A 20,520-nucleotide genomic window follows, 5' to 3' on the forward strand; every position below is an offset into this window, starting at 1 on the left:
TGTCTGTGTGTGTGTGTGTGTGACTGTGTGTGTGTGTGTGTGTCTGTGTGTGTGTGTGTGTGACTGTGTGTGTGTGTGACTGTGTGTGTGTGTGTGACTGTGTGTGTGTGTGACTGTGTGTGTGTGTGACTGTGTGTGTGTGTGACTGTGTGTCTGTGTGTGTGTGTGTGTGACTGTGTGTGTGTGTGTGTGTCTGTGTGTGTGTGTGTGTGACTGTGTGTGTGTGTCTGTGTGTGTGTGTGACTGTGTGTGTGTGTGACTGTGTGTGTGTGTGTCTGTGTTCTCCCACCACAGGAGGTGGACACGTCTCAACCCAACTGGGAGTTCTCTGAAATGATCGCTGACTTCCGCTCTAATCTCGACCTCTCCTCCCTCGCCAGCGACATGGAGCCTGTGAGTGGCACCTCGCCTGGTACACAGGAGATGTTGACTACCTCGCCTGGTACACAGGAGATGTTGACTACCTCGCCTGGTACACAGGAGATGTTGACTACCTCGCCTGGTCTACAGGAGATGTTGACTACCTCGCCTGGTACACAGGAGATGTTGACTACCTCGCCTGGTACACAGGAGATGTTGACTACCTCGCCTGGTCTACAGGAGATGTTGACTACCTCGCCTGGTACACAGGAGATGTTGACTACCTCGCCTGGTACACAGGAGATGTTGACTACCTAGCCTGGTACACAGGAGATGTTGACTACCTCGCCTGGTGTACAGGAGATGTTGACTACCTCGCCTGGTGTACAGGAGATGTTGACTACCTCGCCTGGTACACAGGAGATGTTGACTACCTCGCCTGGTGTACAGGAGATGTTGACTACCTCGCCTGGTACACAGGAGATGTTGACTACCTCGCCTGGTACACAGGAGATGTTGACTACCTCGCCTGGTACACAGGAGATGTTGACTACCTCGCCTGGTGTACAGGAGATGTTGACTACCTCGCCTGGTACACAGGAGATGTTGACTACCTCGCCTGGTACACAGGAGATGTTGACTACCTCGCCTGGTACACAGGAGATGTTGACTACCTCGCCTGGTACACAGGAGATGTTGACTACCTCGCCTGGTCTACAGGAGATGTTGACTACCTCGCCTGGTACACAGGAGATGTTGACTACCTCGCCTGGTACACAGGAGATGTTGACTACCTCGCCTGGTACACAGGAGATGTTGACTACCTCGCCTGGTGTACAGGAGATGTTGACTACCTCGCCTGGTACACAGGAGATGTTGACTACCTCGCCTGGTACACAGGAGATGTTGACTACCTCGCCTGGTACACAGGAGATGTTGACTACCTCGCCTGGTACACAGGAGATGTTGACCACCTCGCCTGGTACACAGGAGATGTTGACTACCTCGCCTGGTACACAGGAGATGTTGACTACCTCGCCTGGTCTACAGGAGATGTTGACTACCTAGCCTGGTACACAGGAGATGTTGACTACCTCGCCTGGTACACAGGAGATGTTGACTACCTCGCCTGGTACACAGGAGATGTTGACCACCTCGCCTGGTATACAGGAGATGTTGACTACCTCGCCTGGTACACAGGAGATGTTGACTACCTCGCCTAGTCTACAGGAGATGTTGACTACCTCGCCTGGTACACAGGAGATGTTGACTACCTCGCCTGGTGTACAGGAGATGTTGACTACCTCGCCTGGTACACAGGAGATGTTGACTACCTCGCCTGGTACACAGGAGATGTTGACTACCTCGCCTGGTACACAGGAGATGTTGACTACCTCGCCTGGTACACAGGAGATGTTGACTACCTCGCCTGGTGTACAGGAGATGTTGACTACCTCGCCTGGTACACAGGAGATGTTGACTACCTCGCCTGGTGTACAGGAGATGTTGACTACCTCGCCTGGTGTACAGGAGATGTTGACTACCTCGCCTGGTGTACAGGAGATGTTGACTACCTCGCCTGGTACACAGGAGATGTTGACTACCTCGCCTGGTACACAGGAGATGTTGACTACCTCGCCTGGTGTACAGGAGATGTTGACTACCTCGCCTGGTACACAGGAGATGTTGACTACCTCGCCTGGTGTACAGGAGATGTTGACTACCTCGCCTGGTACACAGGAGATGTTGACTACCTCGCCTGGTGTACAGGAGATGTTGACTACCTCGCCTGGTACACAGGAGATGTTGACTACCTCTCCTGGTGTACAGGAGATGTTGACTACCTCGCCTGGCCTATAGGAGATGTTGACTACCTCACCTGGTACACAGGAGATGTTGACTACCTCGCCAGGTACACAGGAGATGTTGACTACCTCGCCTGGTACACAGGAGATGTTGACTACCTCGCCTGGTGTACAGGAGATGTTGACTACCTCGCCTGGTACACAGGAGATGTTGACTACCTCGCCTGGTACACAGGAGATGTTGACTACCTCGCCTGGTGTACAGGAGATGTTGACTACCTCGCCTGGTGTACAGGAGATGTTGACTACCTCGCCTGGTACACAGGAGATGTTGACTACCTCGCCTGGTCTACAGGAGATGTTGACTACCTCGCCTGGTGTACAGGAGATGTTGACTACCTCGCCTGGTACACAGGAGATGTTGACTACCTCGCCTGGTCTACAGGAGATGTTGACTACCTCGCCTGGTGTACAGGAGATGTTGACCACCTCGCCTGGTACACAGGAGATGTTGACTACCTCGCCTGGTCTACAGGAGATGTTGACTACCTCGCCTGGTACACAGGAGATGTTGACTACCTCGCCTGGTGTACAGGAGATGTTGACTACCTCGCCTGGTGTACAGGAGATGTTGACTACCTCGCCTGGTACACAGGAGATGTTGACTACCTCGCCTGGTACACAGGAGATGTTGACTACCTCGCCTGGTACACAGGAGATGTTGACTACCTCGCCTGGTCTACAGGAGATGTTGACTACCTAGCCTGGTACACAGGAGATGTTGACTACCTCGCCTGGTACACAGGAGATGTTGACTACCTCGCCTGGTACACAGGAGATGTTGACCACCTCGCCTGGTATACAGGAGATGTTGACTACCTCGCCTGGTACACAGGAGATGTTGACTACCTCGCCTAGTCTACAGGAGATGTTGACTACCTCGCCTGGTACACAGGAGATGTTGACTACCTCGCCTGGTGTACAGGAGATGTTGACTACCTCGCCTGGTACACAGGAGATGTTGACTACCTCGCCTGGTACACAGGAGATGTTGACTACCTCGCCTGGTACACAGGAGATGTTGACTACCTCGCCTGGTACACAGGAGATGTTGACTACCTCGCCTGGTGTACAGGAGATGTTGACTACCTCGCCTGGTACACAGGAGATGTTGACTACCTCGCCTGGTGTACAGGAGATGTTGACTACCTCGCCTGGTGTACAGGAGATGTTGACTACCTCGCCTGGTACACAGGAGATGTTGACTACCTCGCCTGGTGTACAGGAGATGTTGACTACTTCGCCTGGTACACAGGAGATGTTGACTACCTCTCCTGGTGTACAGGAGATGTTGACTACCTCGCCTGGCCTATAGGAGATGTTGACTACCTCACCTGGTACACAGGAGATGTTGACTACCTCGCCTGGTACACAGGAGATGTTGACTACCTCGCCTGGTCTACAGGAGATGTTGACTACCTCGCCTGGTACACAGGAGATGTTGACTACCTCGCCTGGTGTACAGGAGATGTTGACTACCTCGCCTGGTACACTGGAGATGTTGACTACCTCGCCTGGTGTACAGGAGATGTTGACTACCTCGCCTGGTACACAGGAGATGTTGACTACCTCGCCTGGTACACAGGAGATGTTGACTACCTCGCCTGGTGTACAGGAGATGTTGACTACCTCGCCTGGTACACAGGAGATGTTGACTACCTCGCCTGGTACACAGGAGATGTTGACTACCTCGCCTGGTACACAGGAGATGTTGACTACCTCGCCTGGTACACAGGAGATGTTGACTACCTCGCCTGGTGTACAGGAGATGTTGACTACCTCGCCTGGTCTACAGGAGATGTTGACTACCTCGCCTGGTCTACAGGAGATGTTGACTACCTCGCCTGGTCTACAGGAGATGTTGACTACCTCGCCTGGTCTACAGGAGATGTTGACTACCTCGCCTGGTGTACAGGAGATGTTGACTACCTCGCCTGGTACACAGGAGATGTTGACTACCTCGCCTGGTCTACAGGAGATGTTGACTACCTCGCCTGGTACACAGGAGATGTTGACTACCTCGCCTGGTCTACAGGAGATGTTGACTACCTCGCCTGGTCTACAGGAGATGTTGACTACCTCGCCTGGTTTACAGGAGATGTTGACTACCTCGCCTGGTACACAGGAGATGTTGACTACCTCGCCTGGTCTACAGGAGATGTTGACTACCTCGCCTGGTACACAGGAGATGTTGACTACCTCTCCTGGTGTACAGGAGATGTTGACTACCTCGCCTGGTACACAGGAGATGTTGACTACCTCGCCTGGTACACAGGAGATGTTGACTACCTCGCCTGGTGTACAGGAGATGTTGACTACCTCGCCTGGTCTACAGGAGATGTTGACTACCTCGCCTGGTGTACAGGAGATGTTGACTACCTCGCCTGGTCTACAGGAGATGTTGACTACCTCGCCTGGTACACAGGAGATGTTGACTACCTCGCCTGGTACACAGGAGATGTTGACTACCTTGCTGGTACACAGGAGATGTTGACTACCTCGCCTGGTACACAGGAGATGTTGACTACCTCGCCTGGTCTACAGGAGATGTTGACTACCTCGCCTGGTGTACAGGAGATGTTGACTACCTCGCCTGGTACACAGGAGATGTTGACTACCTCGCCTGGTCTACAGGAGATGTTGACTACCTCGCCTGGTCTACAGGAGATGTTGACTACCTCGCCTGGTACACAGGAGATGTTGACTACCTCACCTGGTATACAGGAGATGTTGACTACCTCGCCTGGTCTACAGGAGATGTTGACTACCTCGCCTGGTCTACAGGAGATGTTGACTACCTCGCCTGGTGTACAGGAGATGTTGACTACCTCGCCTGGTACACAGGAGATGTTGACTACCTCGCCTGGTCTACAGGAGATGTTGACTACCTCGCCTGGTACACAGGAGATGTTGACTACCTCGCCTGGTGTACAGGAGATGTTGACTACCTCGCCTGGTACACAGGAGATGTTGACTATTTCGCCTGGTACACAGGAGATGTTGACTACCTCGCCTGGTACACAGGAGATGTTGACTACCTCGCCTGGTCTACAGGAGATGTTGACTACCTCGCCTGGTGTACAGGAGATGTTGACTACCTCGCCTGGTCTACAGGAGATGTTGACTACCTCGCCTGGTACACAGGAGATGTTGACTACCTCGCCTGGTCTACAGGAGATGTTGACTACCTCGCCTGGTACACAGGAGATGTTGACCACCTCGCCTGGTACACAGGAGATGTTGACCACCTCGCCTGGTACACAGGAGATGTTGACTACCTCGCCTGGACTACAGGAGATGTTGACTACCTCGCCTGGTGTACAGGAGATGTTGACTACCTCGCCTGGTACACAGGAGATGTTGACTACCTCGCCTGGTCTACAGGAGATGTTGACTACCTCGCCTGGTGTACAGGAGATGTTGACTACCTCGCCTGGTGTACAGGAGATGTTGACTACCTCGCCTGGTCTACAGGAGATGTTGACTACCTCGCCTGGTCTACAGGAGATGTTGACTACCTCGCCTGGTACACAGGAGATGTTGACTACCTCGCCTGGTGTACAGGAGATGTTGACTACCTCGCCTGGTGTACAGGAGATGTTGACTACCTCGCCTGGTACACAGGAGATGTTGACTACCTCGCCTGGTACACAGGAGATGTTGACTACCTCGCCTGGTCTACAGGAGATGTTGACTACCTCGCCTGGTGTACAGGAGATGTTGACTACCTCGCCTGGTACACAGGAGATGTTGACTACCTCGCCTGGTACACAGGAGATGTTGACTACCTCGCCTGGTACACAGGGGATGTTGACTACCTCGCCTGGTGTACAGGAGATATTGACTACCTCGCCTGGTGTACAGGAGATGTTGACTACCTCGCCTGGTACACAGGAGATGTTGACTACCTCGCCTGGTCTACAGGAGATGTTGACTACCTCGCCTGGTCTACAGGAGATGTTGACCACCTCGCCTGGTGTACAGGAGATGTTGACTACCTCGCCTGGTGTACAGGAGATGTTGACTACCTCGCCTGGTCTACAGGAGATGTTGACTACCTCGCCTGGTCTACAGGAGATGTTGACTACCTCGCCTGGTCTACAGGAGATGTTGACTACCTCGCCTGGTTTACAGGAGATGTTGACTACCTCGCCTGGTCTACAGGAGATGTTGACTACCTCGCCTGGTCTACATGAGATGTTGACTACCTCGCCTGGTACACAGGAGATGTTGACTACCTCGCCTGGTGTACAGGAGATGTTGACTACCTCGCCTGGTACACAGGAGATGTTGACTACCTCGCCTGGTACACAGGAGATGTTGACTACCTCGCCTGGTACACAGGAGATGTTGACTACCTCGCCTGGTGTACAGGAGATGTTGACTACCTCGCCTGGTACATAGGAGATGTTGACTACCTCGCCTGGTACACAGGAGATGTTGACTACCTCGCCTGGTACACAGAAGATGTTGACTACCTCGCCTGGTACACAGGAGATGTTGACTACCTCGCCTGGTCTACAGGAGATGTTGACTACCTCGCCTGGTACACAGGAGATGTTGACTACCTCGCCTGGTGTACATGAGATGTTGACTACCTCGCCTGGTACACAGGAGATGTTGACTACCTCGCCTGGTCTACAGGAGATGTTGACTACCTCGCCTGGTCTACAGGAGATGTTGACTACCTCGCCTGGTCTACAGGAGATGTTGACTACCTCGCCTGGTGTACAGGAGATGTTGACTACCTCGCCTGGTGTACAGGAGATGTTGACTACCTCGCCTGGTACACAGGAGATGTTGACTACCTCGCCTGGTACACAGAAGATGTTGACTACCTCGCCTGGTGTACAGGAGATGTTGACTACCTCGCCTGGTGTACAGGAGATGTTGACTACCTCGCCTGGTACACAGGAGATGTTGACTACCTCGCCTGGTCTACAGGAGATGTTGACTACCTCGCCTGGTCTACAGGAGATGTTGACCACCTCGCCTGGTGTACAGGAGATGTTGACTACCTCGCCTGGTGTACAGGAGATGTTGACTACCTCGCCTGGTCTACAGGAGATGTTGACTACCTCGCCTGGTCTACAGGAGATGTTGACTACCTCGCCTGGTCTACAGGAGATGTTGACTACCTCGCCTGGTTTACAGGAGATGTTGACTACCTCGCCTGGTCTACAGGAGATGTTGACTACCTCGCCTGGTCTACATGAGATGTTGACTACCTCGCCTGGTACACAGGAGATGTTGACTACCTCGCCTGGTGTACAGGAGATGTTGACTACCTCGCCTGGTACACAGGAGATGTTGACTACCTCGCCTGGTACACAGGAGATGTTGACTACCTCGCCTGGTACACAGGAGATGTTGACTACCTCGCCTGGTGTACAGGAGATGTTGACTACCTCGCCTGGTACACAGGAGATGTTGACTACCTCGCCTGGTACACAGGAGATGTTGACTACCTCGCCTGGTACACAGAAGATGTTGACTACCTCGCCTGGTACACAGGAGATGTTGACTACCTCGCCTGGTCTACAGGAGATGTTGACTACCTCGCCTGGTACACAGGAGATGTTGACTACCTCGCCTGGTGTACATGAGATGTTGACTACCTCGCCTGGTACACAGGAGATGTTGACTACCTCGCCTGGTCTACAGGAGATGTTGACTACCTCGCCTGGTCTACAGGAGATGTTGACTACCTCGCCTGGTCTACAGGAGATGTTGACTACCTCGCCTGGTGTACAGGAGATGTTGACTACCTCGCCTGGTGTACAGGAGATGTTGACTACCTCGCCTGGTACACAGGAGATGTTGACTACCTCGCCTGGTACACAGAAGATGTTGACTACCTCGCCTGGTGTACAGGAGATGTTGACTACCTCGCCTGGTGTACAGGAGATGTTGACTACCTCGCCTGGTACACAGGAGATGTTGACTACCTCGCCTGGTGTACAGGAGATGTTAACTACCTCGCCTGGTGTACAGGAGATGTTGACTACCTCGCCTGGTACACAGGAGATGTTGACTACCTCGCCTGGTGTACAGGAGATGTTGACTACCTCGCCTGGTGTACAGGAGATGTTGACTACCTCGCCTGGTACACAGGAGATGTTGACTACCTCACCTGGTACACAGGAGATGTTGACTACCTCGCCTGGTGTACAGGAGATGTTGACTAACTCGCCTGGTACACAGGAGATGTTGACTACCTCGCCTGGTACACAGGAGATGTTGACTACCTCGCCTGGTGTACAGGAGATGTTGACTACCTCGCCTGGTACACAGGAGATGTTGACTACCTCGCCTGGTATACAGGAGATGTTGACTACCTCGCCTGGTGTACATGAGATGTTGACTACCTCGCCTGGTACACAGGAGATGTTGACTACCTCGCCTGGTACACAGGAGATGTTGACTACCTCGCCTGGTGTACAGGAGATGTTGACTACCTCGCCTGGTACACAGGAGATGTTGACTACCTCGCCTGGTACACAGGAGATGTTGACTACCTCGCCTGGTGTACAGGAGATGTTGACTACCTCGCCTGGTACACAGGAGATGTTGACTACCTCGCCTGGTGTACAGGAGATGTTGACTACCTCGCCTGGTCTACAGGAGATGTTGACTACCTCGCCTGGTGTACAGGAGATGTTGACTACCTCGCCTGGTACACAGGAGATGTTGACTACCTCGCCTGGTCTACAGGAGATGTTGACTACCTCGCCTGGTGTACAGGAGATGTTGACTACCTCGCCTGGTGTACAGGAGATGTTGACTACCTCGCCTGGTACACAGGAGATGTTGACTACCTCGCCTGGTACACAGGAGATGTTGACTACCTCGCCTGGTACACAGGAGATGTTGACTACCTCGCCTGGTACACAGGAGATGTTGACTACCTCGCCTGGTACACAGGAGATGTTGACTACCTCGCCTGGTGTACAGGAGATGTTGACTACCTCGCCTGGTCTACAGGAGATGTTGACTACCTCGCCTGGTCTACAGGAGATGTTGACTACCTCGCCTGGTCTACAGGAGATGTTGACTACCTCGCCTGGTCTACAGGAGATGTTGACTACCTCGCCTGGTACACAGGAGATGTTGACTACCTCACCTGGTACACAGGAGATGTTGACTACCTCGCCAGGTCTACAGGAGATGTTGACTACCTCGCCTGGTACACAGGAGATGTTGACTACCTCGCCTGGTACACAGGAGATGTTGACTACCTCGCCTGGTCTACAGGAGATGTTGACTACCTCGCCTGGTACACAGGAGATGTTGACTACCTCGCCTGGTACACAGGAGATGTTGACTACCTCGCCTGGTCTACAGGAGATGTTGACTACCTCGCCTGGTGTACAGGAGATGTTGACTACCTCTCCTGGTACACAGGAGATGTTGACTACCTCGCCTGGTCTACAGGAGATGTTGACTACCTCGCCTGGTGTACAGGAGATGTTGACTACCTCGCCTGGTCTACAGGAGATGTTGACTACCTCGCCTGGTACACAGGAGATGTTGACTACCTCGCCTGGTGTACAGGAGATGTTGACCACCTCGCCTGGTACACAGGAGATGTTGACTACCTCGCCTGGTGTACAGGAGATGTTGACTACCTCGCCTGGTGTACAGGAGATGTTGACTACCTCGCCTGGTGTACAGGAGATGTTAACTACCTCGCCTGGTGTACAGGAGATGTTGACTACCTCGCCTAGTCTACAGGAGATGTTGGCTACCTCGCCTGGTCTACAGGAGATGTTGACTACCTCGCCTAGTCTACAGGAGATGTTGGCTACCTCGCCTGGTCTACAGGAGATGTTGACTACCTCGCCTGGTGTACAGGAGATGTTGACTACCTCGCCTGGTGTACAGGAGATGTTGACTACCTCGCCTGGTCTACAGGAGATGTTGACTACCTCGCCTGGTCTACAGGAGATGTTAACTACCTCGCCTGGTACACAGGAGATGTTGACTACCTCGCCTGGTGTACAGGAGATGTTGACTACCTCGCCTGGTGTACAGGAGATGTTGACTACCTCGCCTGGTGTACAGGAGATGTTGACTACCTCGCCTGGTGTACAGGAGATGTTGACTACCTCGCCTGGTACACAGCAGATGTTGACTACCTCGCCTGGTGTACAGGAGATGTTGACTACCTCGCCTGGTGTACATGAGATGTTGACTACCTCGCCTGGTCTACAGGAGATGTTGACTACCTCGCCTGGTGTACAGGAGATGTTGACTACCTCGCCTGGTACACAGCAGATGTTGACTACCTCGCCTGGTGTACAGGAGATGTTGACTACCTCGCCTGGTGTACATGAGATGTTGACTACCTCTCCTGGTGTACAGGAGATGTTGACTACCTCGCCTGGTATACAGGAGATGTTGACTACCTCGCCTGGTACACAGGAGATGTTGACTACCTCGCCTGTTGTACAGATGTTGACTACCTCGCCTGGTCTACAGGAGATGTTGACTACCTCGCCTGTTCTACAGGAGATGTTGACCACCTCGCCTGGTACACAGGAGATGTTGACTACCTCGCCTGGTGTACAGGAGATGTTGACTACCTCGCCTGGTACACAGGAGATGTTGACTACCTCGCCTGGTACACAGGAGATGTTGACTACCTCGCCTGGTACACAGGAGATGTTGACTACCTCGCCTAGTCTACAGGAGATGTTGACTACCTCGCCTGGTCTACAGGAGATGTTGACTACCTCGCCAGGTGTACAGGAGATGTTGACTACCTCGCCTGGTACACAGGAGATGTTGACTACCTCGCCTGGTCTACAGGAGATGTTGACCACCTCGCCTGGTACACAGGAGATGTTGACTACCTCGCCTGGTGTACAGGAGATGTTGACTACCTCGCCTGTTCTACAGGAGATGTTGACTACCTCGCCTGGTACACAGGGAGTGATGGGAGGAATGGGAGGATGGGTGAGATCTTCATCCAGCAGTGGATTAACCACGGAATGATGAATTTGGTGTTTCAGGTGGAGGATCACAGAATCTGTGTTTGTGTTCGCAAGAGGCCTTTAAACAAGAAGGGTGAGAGATGATGGTGGTGGTGGTGGCGATGGTGGTGGTGATGGTCGTGGTTGTGATGGTGGTGGTGATGGTGGTGGTGATGGTGATGGTGGTGGTGATGGTGGTGGTGATGGTGGTGGTGATGGTGGTGGTGGTGGTGATGGTGGTGGTGATGGTGGTGGTGATGGTGGTGGTGATGGTGGTGGTGATGGTGATGGTGGTGGTGATGGTGGTGGTGATGGTGGTGGTGATGGTGATGGTGGTGGTGATGGTGGTGGTGATGGTGGTGGTGATGGTGGTGGTGGTGGTGGTGGTGGTGATGGTGGTGGTGATGGTGGTGGTGATGGTGGTGGTGATGGTGGTGATGGTGGTGATGGTGGTGGTGGTGGTGGTGATGGTGGTGATGGTGATGATGGTGGTGATGGTGGTGGTGGTGATGGTGGTGATGGTGGTGGTGGTGATGGTGGTGGTTGTGATGGTGGTGGTGATGGTGGTGGTGATGGTGGTGATGGTGGTGGTGGTGATGGTGGTGGTGGTGATGGTGATGGTGGTGGTGGTGGTGATGGTGGTGATGGTGATGATGTCTCTGTCTCTCTGTCTGAGTGTAGAGTTGTCTCTCTGTGTGTGTCTCTGTCTCCCTGTCTGAGTGTAGAGTTGTCTCTGTGTGTTGTCTCTGTCTCCCTGTCTGAGTGTAGAGTTGTCTCTCTGTGTGTGTCTCTGTCTCCCTGTCTGAGTGTAGAGTTGTCTCTCTGTGTGTGTCTCTGTCTCCCTGTCTGAGTGTAGAGTTGTCTCTCTGTCTGTGTCTCTGTCTCCCTGTCTGAGTGTAGAGTTGTCTCTCTGTCTGTGTCTCTGTCTCCCTGTCTGAGTGTAGAGTTGTCTCTCTCTGTTGTCTCTGTCTCCCTGTCTGAGTGTAGAGTTGTCTCTCTGTCTGTGTCTCTGTCTCCCTGTCTGAGTGTAGAGTTGTCTCTCTGTGTGTGTCTCTGTCTCCCTGTCTGAGTGTAGAGTTGTCTCTCTGTGTTGTCTCTGTCTCCCTGTCTGAGTGTAGAGTTGTCTCTCTGTCTGTGTCTCTGTCTCCCTGTCTGAGTGTAGAGTTGTCTCTCTGTCTGTGTCTCTGTCTCCCTGTCTGAGTGTAGAGTTGTCTCTCTGTGTGTGTCTCTGTCTCCCTGTCTGAGTGTAGAGTTGTCTCTCTGTCTGTGTCTCTGTCTCCCTGTCTGAGTGTAGAGTTGTCTCTCTGTGTGTGTCTCTGTCTCCCTGTCTGAGTGTAGAGTTGTCTCTCTGTCTGTGTCTCTGTCTCTCTGTCTGAGTGTAGAGTTGTCTCTCTCTGTGTGTCTCTGTCTCCCTGTCTGAGTGTAGAGTTGTCTCTCTGTGTGTGTCTCTGTCTCCCTGTCTGAGTGTAGAGTTGTCTCTCTGTGTGTGTCTCTGTCTCCCTGTCTGAGTGTAGAGTTGTCTCTCTGTGTGTGTCTCTGTCACCCTGTCTGAGTGTAGAGTTGTCTCTCTGTGTTGTTTCTGTCTCCCTGTCTGAGTGTAGAGTTGTCTCTCTGTGTGTGTCTCTGTCTCCCTGTCTGAGTGTAGAGTTGTCTCTCTGTGCCTCTGTCTCCCTGTCTGAGTGTAGAGTTGTCTCTCTGTGTGTGTCTCTGTCTCCCTGTCTGAGTGTAGAGTTGTCTCTCTGTCTGTGTCTCTGTCTCCCTGTCTGAGTGTAGAGTTGTCTCTCTGTGTTGTCTCTGTCTCCCTGTCTGAGTGTAGAGTTGTCTCTCTGTCTGGGTCTCTGTCTCCCTGTCTGAGTGTAGAGTTGTCTCTCTGTCTGGGTCTCTGTCTCCCTGTCTGAGTGTAGAGTTGTCTCTCTGTGTTGTCTCTGTCTCCCTGTCTGAGTGTAGAGTTGTCTCTCTGTGTCTCTGTCTCTCTGTCTGAGTGTAGAGTTGTCTCTCTGTGTGTGTCTCTGTCTCCCTGTCTGAGTGTAGAGTTGTCTCTCTGTCTGTGTCTCTGTCTCCCTGTCTGAGTGTAGAGTTGTCTCTCTGTGTGTGTCTCTGTCTCCCTGTCTGAGTGTAGAGTTGTCTCTCTGTGTTGTCTCTGTCTCCCTGTCTGAGTGTAGAGTTGTCTCTCTGTCTGTGTCTCTGTCTCCCTGTCTGAGTGTAGAGTTGTCTCTCTGTGTTGTCTCTGTCTCCCTGTCTGAGTGTAGAGTTGTCTCTCTGTCTGTGTCTCTGTCTCCCTGTCTGAGTGTAGAGTTGTCTCTCTGTGTGTGTCTCTGTCTCCCTGTCTGAGTGTAGAGTTGTCTCTCTGTGTGTGTCTCTGTCTCCCTGTCTGAGTGTAGAGTTGTCTCTCTGTCTGTGTCTCTGTCTCCCTGTCTGAGTGTAGAGTTGTCTCTCTGTCTGTGTCTCTGTCTCCCTGTCTGAGTGTAGAGTTGTCTCTCTCTGTTGTCTCTGTCTCCCTGTCTGAGTGTAGAGTTGTCTCTCTGTCTGTGTCTCTGTCTCCCTGTCTGAGTGTAGAGTTGTCTCTCTGTGTGTGTCTCTGTCTCCCTGTCTGAGTGTAGAGTTGTCTCTCTGTCTGTGTCTCTGTCTCCCTGTCTGAGTGTAGAGTTGTCTCTCTGTCTGTGTCTCTGTCTCCCTGTCTGAGTGTAGAGTTGTCTCTCTGTGTGTGTCTCTGTCTCCCTGTCTGAGTGTAGAGTTGTCTCTCTGTCTGTGTCTCTGTCTCCCTGTCTGAGTGTAGAGTTGTCTCTCTGTCTGTGTCTCTGTCTTCCTGTCTGAGTGTAGAGTTGTCTCTCTGTGTGTGTCTCTGTCTCCCTGTCTGAGTGTAGAGTTGTCTCTCTGTCTGTGTCTCTGTCTCCCTGTCTGAGTGTAGAGTTGTCTCTCTGTGTGTGTCTCTGTCTCCCTGTCTGAGTGTAGAGTTGTCTCTCTGTCTGTGTCTCTGTCTCTCTGTCTGAGTGTAGAGTTGTCTCTCTCTGTGTGTCTCTGTCTCCCTGTCTGAGTGTAGAGTTGTCTCTCTGTGTGTGTCTCTGTCTCCCTGTCTGAGTGTAGAGTTGTCTCTCTGTGTGTGTCTCTGTCTCCCTGTCTGAGTGTAGAGTTGTCTCTCTGTGTGTGTCTCTGTCACCCTGTCTGAGTGTAGAGTTGTCTCTCTGTGTTGTTTCTGTCTCCCTGTCTGAGTGTAGAGTTGTCTCTCTGTGTGTGTCTCTGTCTCCCTGTCTGAGTGTAGAGTTGTCTCTCTGTGTCTCTGTCTCCCTGTCTGAGTGTAGAGTTGTCTCTCTGTGTGTGTCTCTGTCTCCCTGTCTGAGTGTAGGGTTGTCTCTCTGTCTGTGTCTCTGTCTCCCTGTCTGAGTGTAGAGTTGTCTCTCTGTGTTGTCTCTGTCTCCCTGTCTGAGTGTAGAGTTGTCTCTCTGTCTGGGTCTCTGTCTCCCTGTCTGAGTGTAGAGTTGTCTCTCTGTGTGTGTCTCTGTCTCCCTGTCTGAGTGTAGAGTTGTCTCTCTGTCTGGGTCTCTGTCTCCCTGTCTGAGTGTAGAGTTGTCTCTCTGTGTTGTCTCTGTCTCCCTGTCTGAGTGTAGAGTTGTCTCTCTGTGTCTCTGTCTCTCTGTCTGAGTGTAGAGTTGTCTCTCTGTGTGTGTCTCTGTCTCCCTGTCTGAGTGTAGAGTTGTCTCTCTGTCTGTGTCTCTGTCTCCCTGTCTGAGTGTAGAGTTGTCTCTCTGTGTGTGTCTCTGTCTCCCTGTCTGAGTGTAGAGTTGTCTCTCTGTGTTGTCTCTGTCTCCCTGTCTGAGTGTAGAGTTGTCTCTCTGTCTGTGTCTCTGTCTCCCTGTCTGAGTGTAGAGTTGTCTCTCTGTGTTGTCTCTGTCTCCCTGTCTGAGTGTAGAGTTGTCTCTCTGTCTCCCTGTCTGAGTGTAGAGTTGTCTCTCTGTGTTGTCTCTGTGTTGTCTCTGTCTGAGTGTAGAGTTGTCTCTCTGTGTGTCTCTGTCTCCCTGTCTGAGTGTAGAGTTGTCTCTCTGTGTTGTCTCTGTCTCCCTGTCTGAGTGTAGAGTTGTCTCTCTGTCTGTGTCTCTGTCTCCCTGTCTGAGTGTAGAGTTGTCTCTCTGTGAGTGTCTCTGTCTCCCTGTCTGAGTGTAGAGTTGTCTCTCTGTCTGTGTCTCTGTCTCCCTGTCTGAGTGTAGAGTTGTCTCTCTGTGTGTGTCTCTGTCTCCCTGTCTGAGTGTAGAGTTGTCTCTCTGTGTTGTCTCTGTCTCCCTGTCTGAGTGTAGAGTTGTCTCTCTGTGTGTGTCTCTGTCTCCCTGTCTGAGTGTAGAGTTGTCTCTCTGTCTGTGTCTCTGTCTCCCTGTCTGAGTGTAGAGTTGTCTCTCTGTCTGTGTCTCTGTTTCTCTGTCTGAGTGTAGAGTTGTCTCTCTGTGTGTGTCTCTGTCTCCCTGTCTGAGTGTAGAGTTGTCTCTCTGTCTGTGTCTCTGTCTCCCTGTCTGAGTGTAGAGTTGTCTCTCTGTGTGTGTCTCTGTCTCCCTGTCTGTGTGTAGAGTTGTCTCTCTGTGTGTGTCTCTGTCTCCCTGTCTGAGTGTAGAGTTGTCTCTCTGTGTGTGTCTCTGTCTCCCTGTCTGAGTGTAGAGTTGTCTCTCTGTGTGTGTCTCTGTCTCCCTGTCTGAGTGTAGAGTTGTCTCTCTGTGTTGTCTCTGTCTCCCTGTCTGAGTGTAGAGTTGTCTCTCTGTGTGTGTCTCTGTCTCCCTGTCTGAGTGTAGAGTTGTCTCTCTGTAGTGTCTCTGTCTCCCTGTCTGAGTGTAGAGTTGTCTCTCTGTGTGTGTCTCTGTCTCCCTGTCTGTGTGTAGAGTTGTCTCTCTGTGTGTGTCTCTGTCTCCCTGTCTGAGTGTAGAGTTGTCTCTCTGTGTTGTCTCTGTCTCCCTGTCTGAGTGTAGAGTTGTCTCTCTGTGTTGTCTCTGTCTCCCTGTCTGAGTGTAGAGTTGTCTCTCTGTGTGTGTCTCTGTCTCCCTGTCTGAGTGTAGAATTGTCTCTCTGTGGGTGTCTCTGTCTGAGTGTAGAGTTGTCTCTCTGTGTGTTGTCTCTGTGTCCCTGTCTGAGTGTAGAGTTGTCTCTCTGTGTGTGTCTCTGTCTCCCTGTCTGAGTGTAGAATTGTCTCTCTGTGGGTGTCTCTGTCTGAGTGTAGAGTTGTCTCTCTGTGTGTTGTCTCTGTGTCCCTGTCTGAGTGTAGAGTTGTCTCTCTGTGTGTGTCTCTGTCTCCCTGTCTGAGTGTAGAGTTGTCTCTCTGTGTGTGTCTCTGTCTCCCTGTCTGAGTGTAGAGTTGTCTCTCTCTGTGTGTCTCTGTCTCCCTGTCTGAGTGTAGAGTTGTCTCTCTGTCTGTGTCTCTGTCTCCCTGTCTGAGTGTAGAGTTGTCTCTCTGTCTGTGTCTCTGTCTCCTTGTCTGAGTGTAGAGTTGTCTCTCTGTGTTGTCTCTGTGTCCCTGTCTGAGTGTAGAGTTGTCTCTCTGTCTGTGTCTCTGTCTCCCTGTCTGAGTGTAGAGTTGTCTCTCTGTGTTGTCTCTGTCTCCCTGTCTGAGTGTAGAGTTGTCTCTCTGTCTGTGTCTTTGTCTCCCTGTCTGAGTGTAGAGTTGTCTCTCTGTGTTGTCTATGTCTCCCTGTCTGAGTGTAGAGTTGTCTCTCTGTGTTGTCTCCCTGTCTGAGTGTAGAGTTGTCTCTCTGTGTTGTCTCCCTGTCTGAGTGTAGAGTTGTCTCTCTGTGTGTGTCTCTGTCTCCCTGTCTGAGTGTAGAGTTGTCTCTCTGTCTGTGTCTCTGTCTCCCTGTCTGAGTGTAGAGTTGTCTCTCTGTGTGTGTCTCTGTCTCCCTGTCTGAGTGTAGAGTTGTCTCTCTGTGTGTGTCTCTGTCTCCCTGTCTGAGTGTAGAGTTGTCTCTCTGTCTGTGTCTCTGTCTCCCTGTCTGAGTGTAGAGTTGTCTTTCTGTGTTGTCTCTGTGTCCCTGTCTGAGTGTAGAGTTGTCTCTCTGTGTGTGTCTCTGTCTCCCTGTCTGAGTGTAGAGTTGTCTCTCTGTCTGTGTCTCTGTCTCCCTGTCTGAGTGTAGAGTTGTCTCTCTGTGTGTGTCTCTGTCTCCCTGTCTGTGTGTAGAGTTGTCTCTCTGTCTGTGTCTCTGTCTCCCTGTCTGAGTGTAGAGTTGTCTCTCTGTCTGTGTCTCTGTCTCCCTGTCTGTGTGTAGAGTTGTCTCTCTGTCTGTGTCTCTGTCTCCCTGTCTGAGTGTAGAGTTGTCTCTCTGTGAGTGTCTCTGTCTCCCTGTCTGAGTGTAGAGTTGTCTCTCTGTCTGTGTCTCTGTCTCCCTGTCTGAGTGTAGAGTTGTCTCTCTGTGTGTGTCTCTGTCTCCCTGTCTGTGTGTAGAGTTGTCTCTCTGTCTGTGTCTCTGTCTCCCTGTCTGAGTGTAGAGTTGTCTCTCTGTGTTGTCTCTGTCTCCCTGTCTGAGTGTAGAGTTGTCTCTCTGTGTGTGTCTCTGTCTCCCTGTCTGAGTGTAGAGTTGTCTCTCTGTGTTGTCTCTGTCTCCCTGTCTGAGTGTAGAGTTGTCTCTCTGTCTGTGTCTCTGTCTCCCTGTCTGAGTGTAGAGTTGTCTCTCTGTCTGTGTCTCTGTCTCCCTGTCTGAGTGTAGAGTTGTCTCTCTGTGTGTCTCTGTCTCCCTGTCTGAGTGTAGAGTTGTCTCTCTGTCTGTGTCTCTGTCTCCCTGTGTGAGTGTAGAGTTGTCTCTCTGTGTGTGTCTCTGTCTGAGTGTAGAGTTGTCTCTCTGTGTTGTCTCTGTCTCCCTGTCTGAGTGTAGAGTTGTCTCTCTGTGTGTGTCTCTGTCTCCCTGTCTGAGTGTAGAGTTGTCTCTCTGTAGTGTCTCTGTCTCCCTGTCTGAGTGTAGAGTTGTCTCTCTGTCTGTGTCTCTGTCTCTCTGTCTGAGTGTAGAGTTGTCTCTCTGTGTTGTCTCTGTCTCCCTGTCTGAGTGTAGAGTTGTCTCTCTGTGTTGTCTATGTCTCCCTGTCTGAGTGTAGAGTTGTCTCTCTGTGTGTGTCTCTGTCTCCCTGTCTGAGTGTAGAGTTGTCTCTCTGTGTTGTCTCTGTGTCCCTGTCTGAGTGTAGAGTTGTCTCTCTGTGTTGTCTCCCTGTCTGAGTGTAGAGTTGTCTCTCTGTGTTGTCTCTGTCTCCCTGTCTGAGTGTAGAGTTGTCTCTCTGTGTGTGTCTCTGTCTCCCTGTCTGAGTGTAGAGTTGTCTCTCTGTGTTGTCTCCCTGTCTGAGTGTAGAGTTGTCTCTCTGTCTGTGTCTCTGTCTCCCTGTCTGAGTGTAGAGTTGTCTCTCTGTCTGTGTCTCTGTCTCCCTGTCTGAGTGTAGAGTTGTCTCTCTGTCTGTGTCTCTGTCTCCCTGTCTGAGTGTAGAGTTGTCTCTCTGTCTGTGTCTCTGTCTTCCTGTCTGAGTGTAGAGTTGTCTCTCTGTGTGTGTCTCTGTCTCCCTGTCTGAGTGTAGAGTTGTCTCTCTGTGTGTGTCTCTGTCTCCCTGTCTGAGTGTAGAGTTGTCTCTCTGTGTGTGTCTCTGTCTCCCTGTCTGAGTGTAGAGTTGTCTCTCTGTGAGTGTCTCTGTCTCCCTGTCTGAGTGTAGAGTTGTCTCTGTGTGTTGTCTCTGTCTCCCTGTCTGAGTGTAGAGTTGTCTCTCTGTGTTGTCTCTGTGTCCCTGTCTGAGTGTAGAGTTGTCCCAGCGGGAGACAGACGTTGTCTCTGTCTCTCTGTCTGAGTGTAGAGTTGTCTCTCTGTGTTGTCTCTGTGTCCCTGTCTGAGTGTAGAGTTGTCCCAGCGGGAGACAGACGTTGTCTCTGTCTCTCTGTCTGAGTGTAGAGTTGTCTCTGTGTGTGTCTCTTGCTCCCTGTCTGTGTGTAGAGTTGTCTCTCTGTGTTGTCTCCCTGTCTGTGTGTAGAGTTGTCTCTCTGTGTTGTCTCTGTGTCCCTGTCTGAGTGTAGAGTTGTCCCAGCGGGAGACAGACGTTGTCTCTGTCTCTCTGTCTGAGTGTAGAGTTGTCTCTGTGTGTGTCTCTTGCTCCCTGTCTGTGTGTAGAGTTGTCTCTCTGTGTTGTCTCCCTGTCTGTGTGTAGAGTTGTCTCTGTGTGTGTCTCTTGCTCCCTGTCTGTGTGTAGAGTTGTCTCTCTGTGTTGTCTCCCTGTCTGTGTGTAGAGTTGTCTCTCTGTGTTGTCTCTGTCTCCCTGTCTGAGTGTAGAGTTGTCCCAGCGGGAGACAGACGTTGTCTCTGTGGTGTCTCGAGACATTGTGGTTGTCCATGAGGCTCGTGTCAAGGTGGACCTCACCAAGGTCATAGAGAATCAGAGCTTCCGATTTGATGTCGTCTTCAATGAGAACTCTTCCAATGAGGATGTTTACCGGTGAGGACACTCAGACACTCACTCAGACACTCACTCAGACACTCACTCAGACACTCACTCAGACACTCACTCACTCACTCAGACACTCACTCACTCACTCAGACACTCACTCAGACACTCACTCAGACACTCACTCAGACACTCACTCACTCAGACACTCACTCAGACACTCAGACACTCACTCAGACACTCACTCACTCACTCAGACACTCACTCAGACACTCACTCACTCACTCAGACACTCACTCACTCAGAGAGACACTCACTCACTCACTCAGACACTCACTCACTCAGAGAGACACTCACTCACTCAGAGAGACACTCACTCAGAGAGACACTCACTCACTCACTCAGACACTCACTCAGACACTCACTCACTCACTCAGACACTCACTCACTCAGAGAGACACTCACTCACTCAGAGAGACACTCACTCACTCAGAGAGACACTCACTCACTCAGAGAGACACTCACTCACTCATTCACTCAGATAGACACTCACTCGCTCAGAGAGACACTCACTCACTCAGAGAGACACTCACTTGTTCAGAGAGACACTCACTCACTCAGAGAGACACTCACTCAGAGAGACACTCACTCGCTCAGAGAGACACTCACTCACTCAGAGAGACACTCACTCACTCAGAGAGACACTCACTCGCTCAGAGAGATACTCACTCAGACACTCACTCACTCAGAGAGACACTCACTCAGAGAGACACTCACTCGCTCAGAGAGACACTCACTCACTCAGAGAGACACTCACTCACTCAGAGAGACACTCACTCGCTCAGAGAGATACTCACTCAGACACTCACTCACTCAGAGAGACACTCACTCAGAGAGACACTCACTCACTCAGAGAGACACTCACTCACTCAGAGAGACTCTCACTC

At 51.7% G+C, this 20,520-nt stretch overlaps 1 protein-coding gene across 1 annotated transcript in view; it reads left to right on the plus strand.

Moving 5' to 3' along the window:
• The window catches only part of LOC142923965 (uncharacterized), a 40,327-nt gene extending 20,889 nt beyond the window's left edge, over positions 1-19,438 (plus strand). The window contains exons 6-8 of the mRNA XM_076064997.1: positions 292-393; positions 11,240-11,294; positions 18,940-19,438. Coding sequence (XP_075921112.1) covers positions 292-393; positions 11,240-11,294; positions 18,940-19,028 — 246 coding nt within the window. The 3' untranslated portion in view covers positions 19,029-19,438. The remainder of the gene's footprint in view (positions 1-291; positions 394-11,239; positions 11,295-18,939) is intronic.
• The last annotated feature ends 1,082 nt before the right edge of the window (positions 19,439-20,520 follow it).

The sequence above is a fragment of the Petromyzon marinus genome, unplaced genomic scaffold (assembly GCF_048934315.1).
Source record: "Petromyzon marinus isolate PM22_M1 ecotype Great Lakes invasive population unplaced genomic scaffold, UKy_Petmar_22M1.pri1.0 PM_Scaffold_97, whole genome shotgun sequence".
Lineage (NCBI taxonomy): Eukaryota > Metazoa > Chordata > Hyperoartia > Petromyzontiformes > Petromyzontidae > Petromyzon > Petromyzon marinus.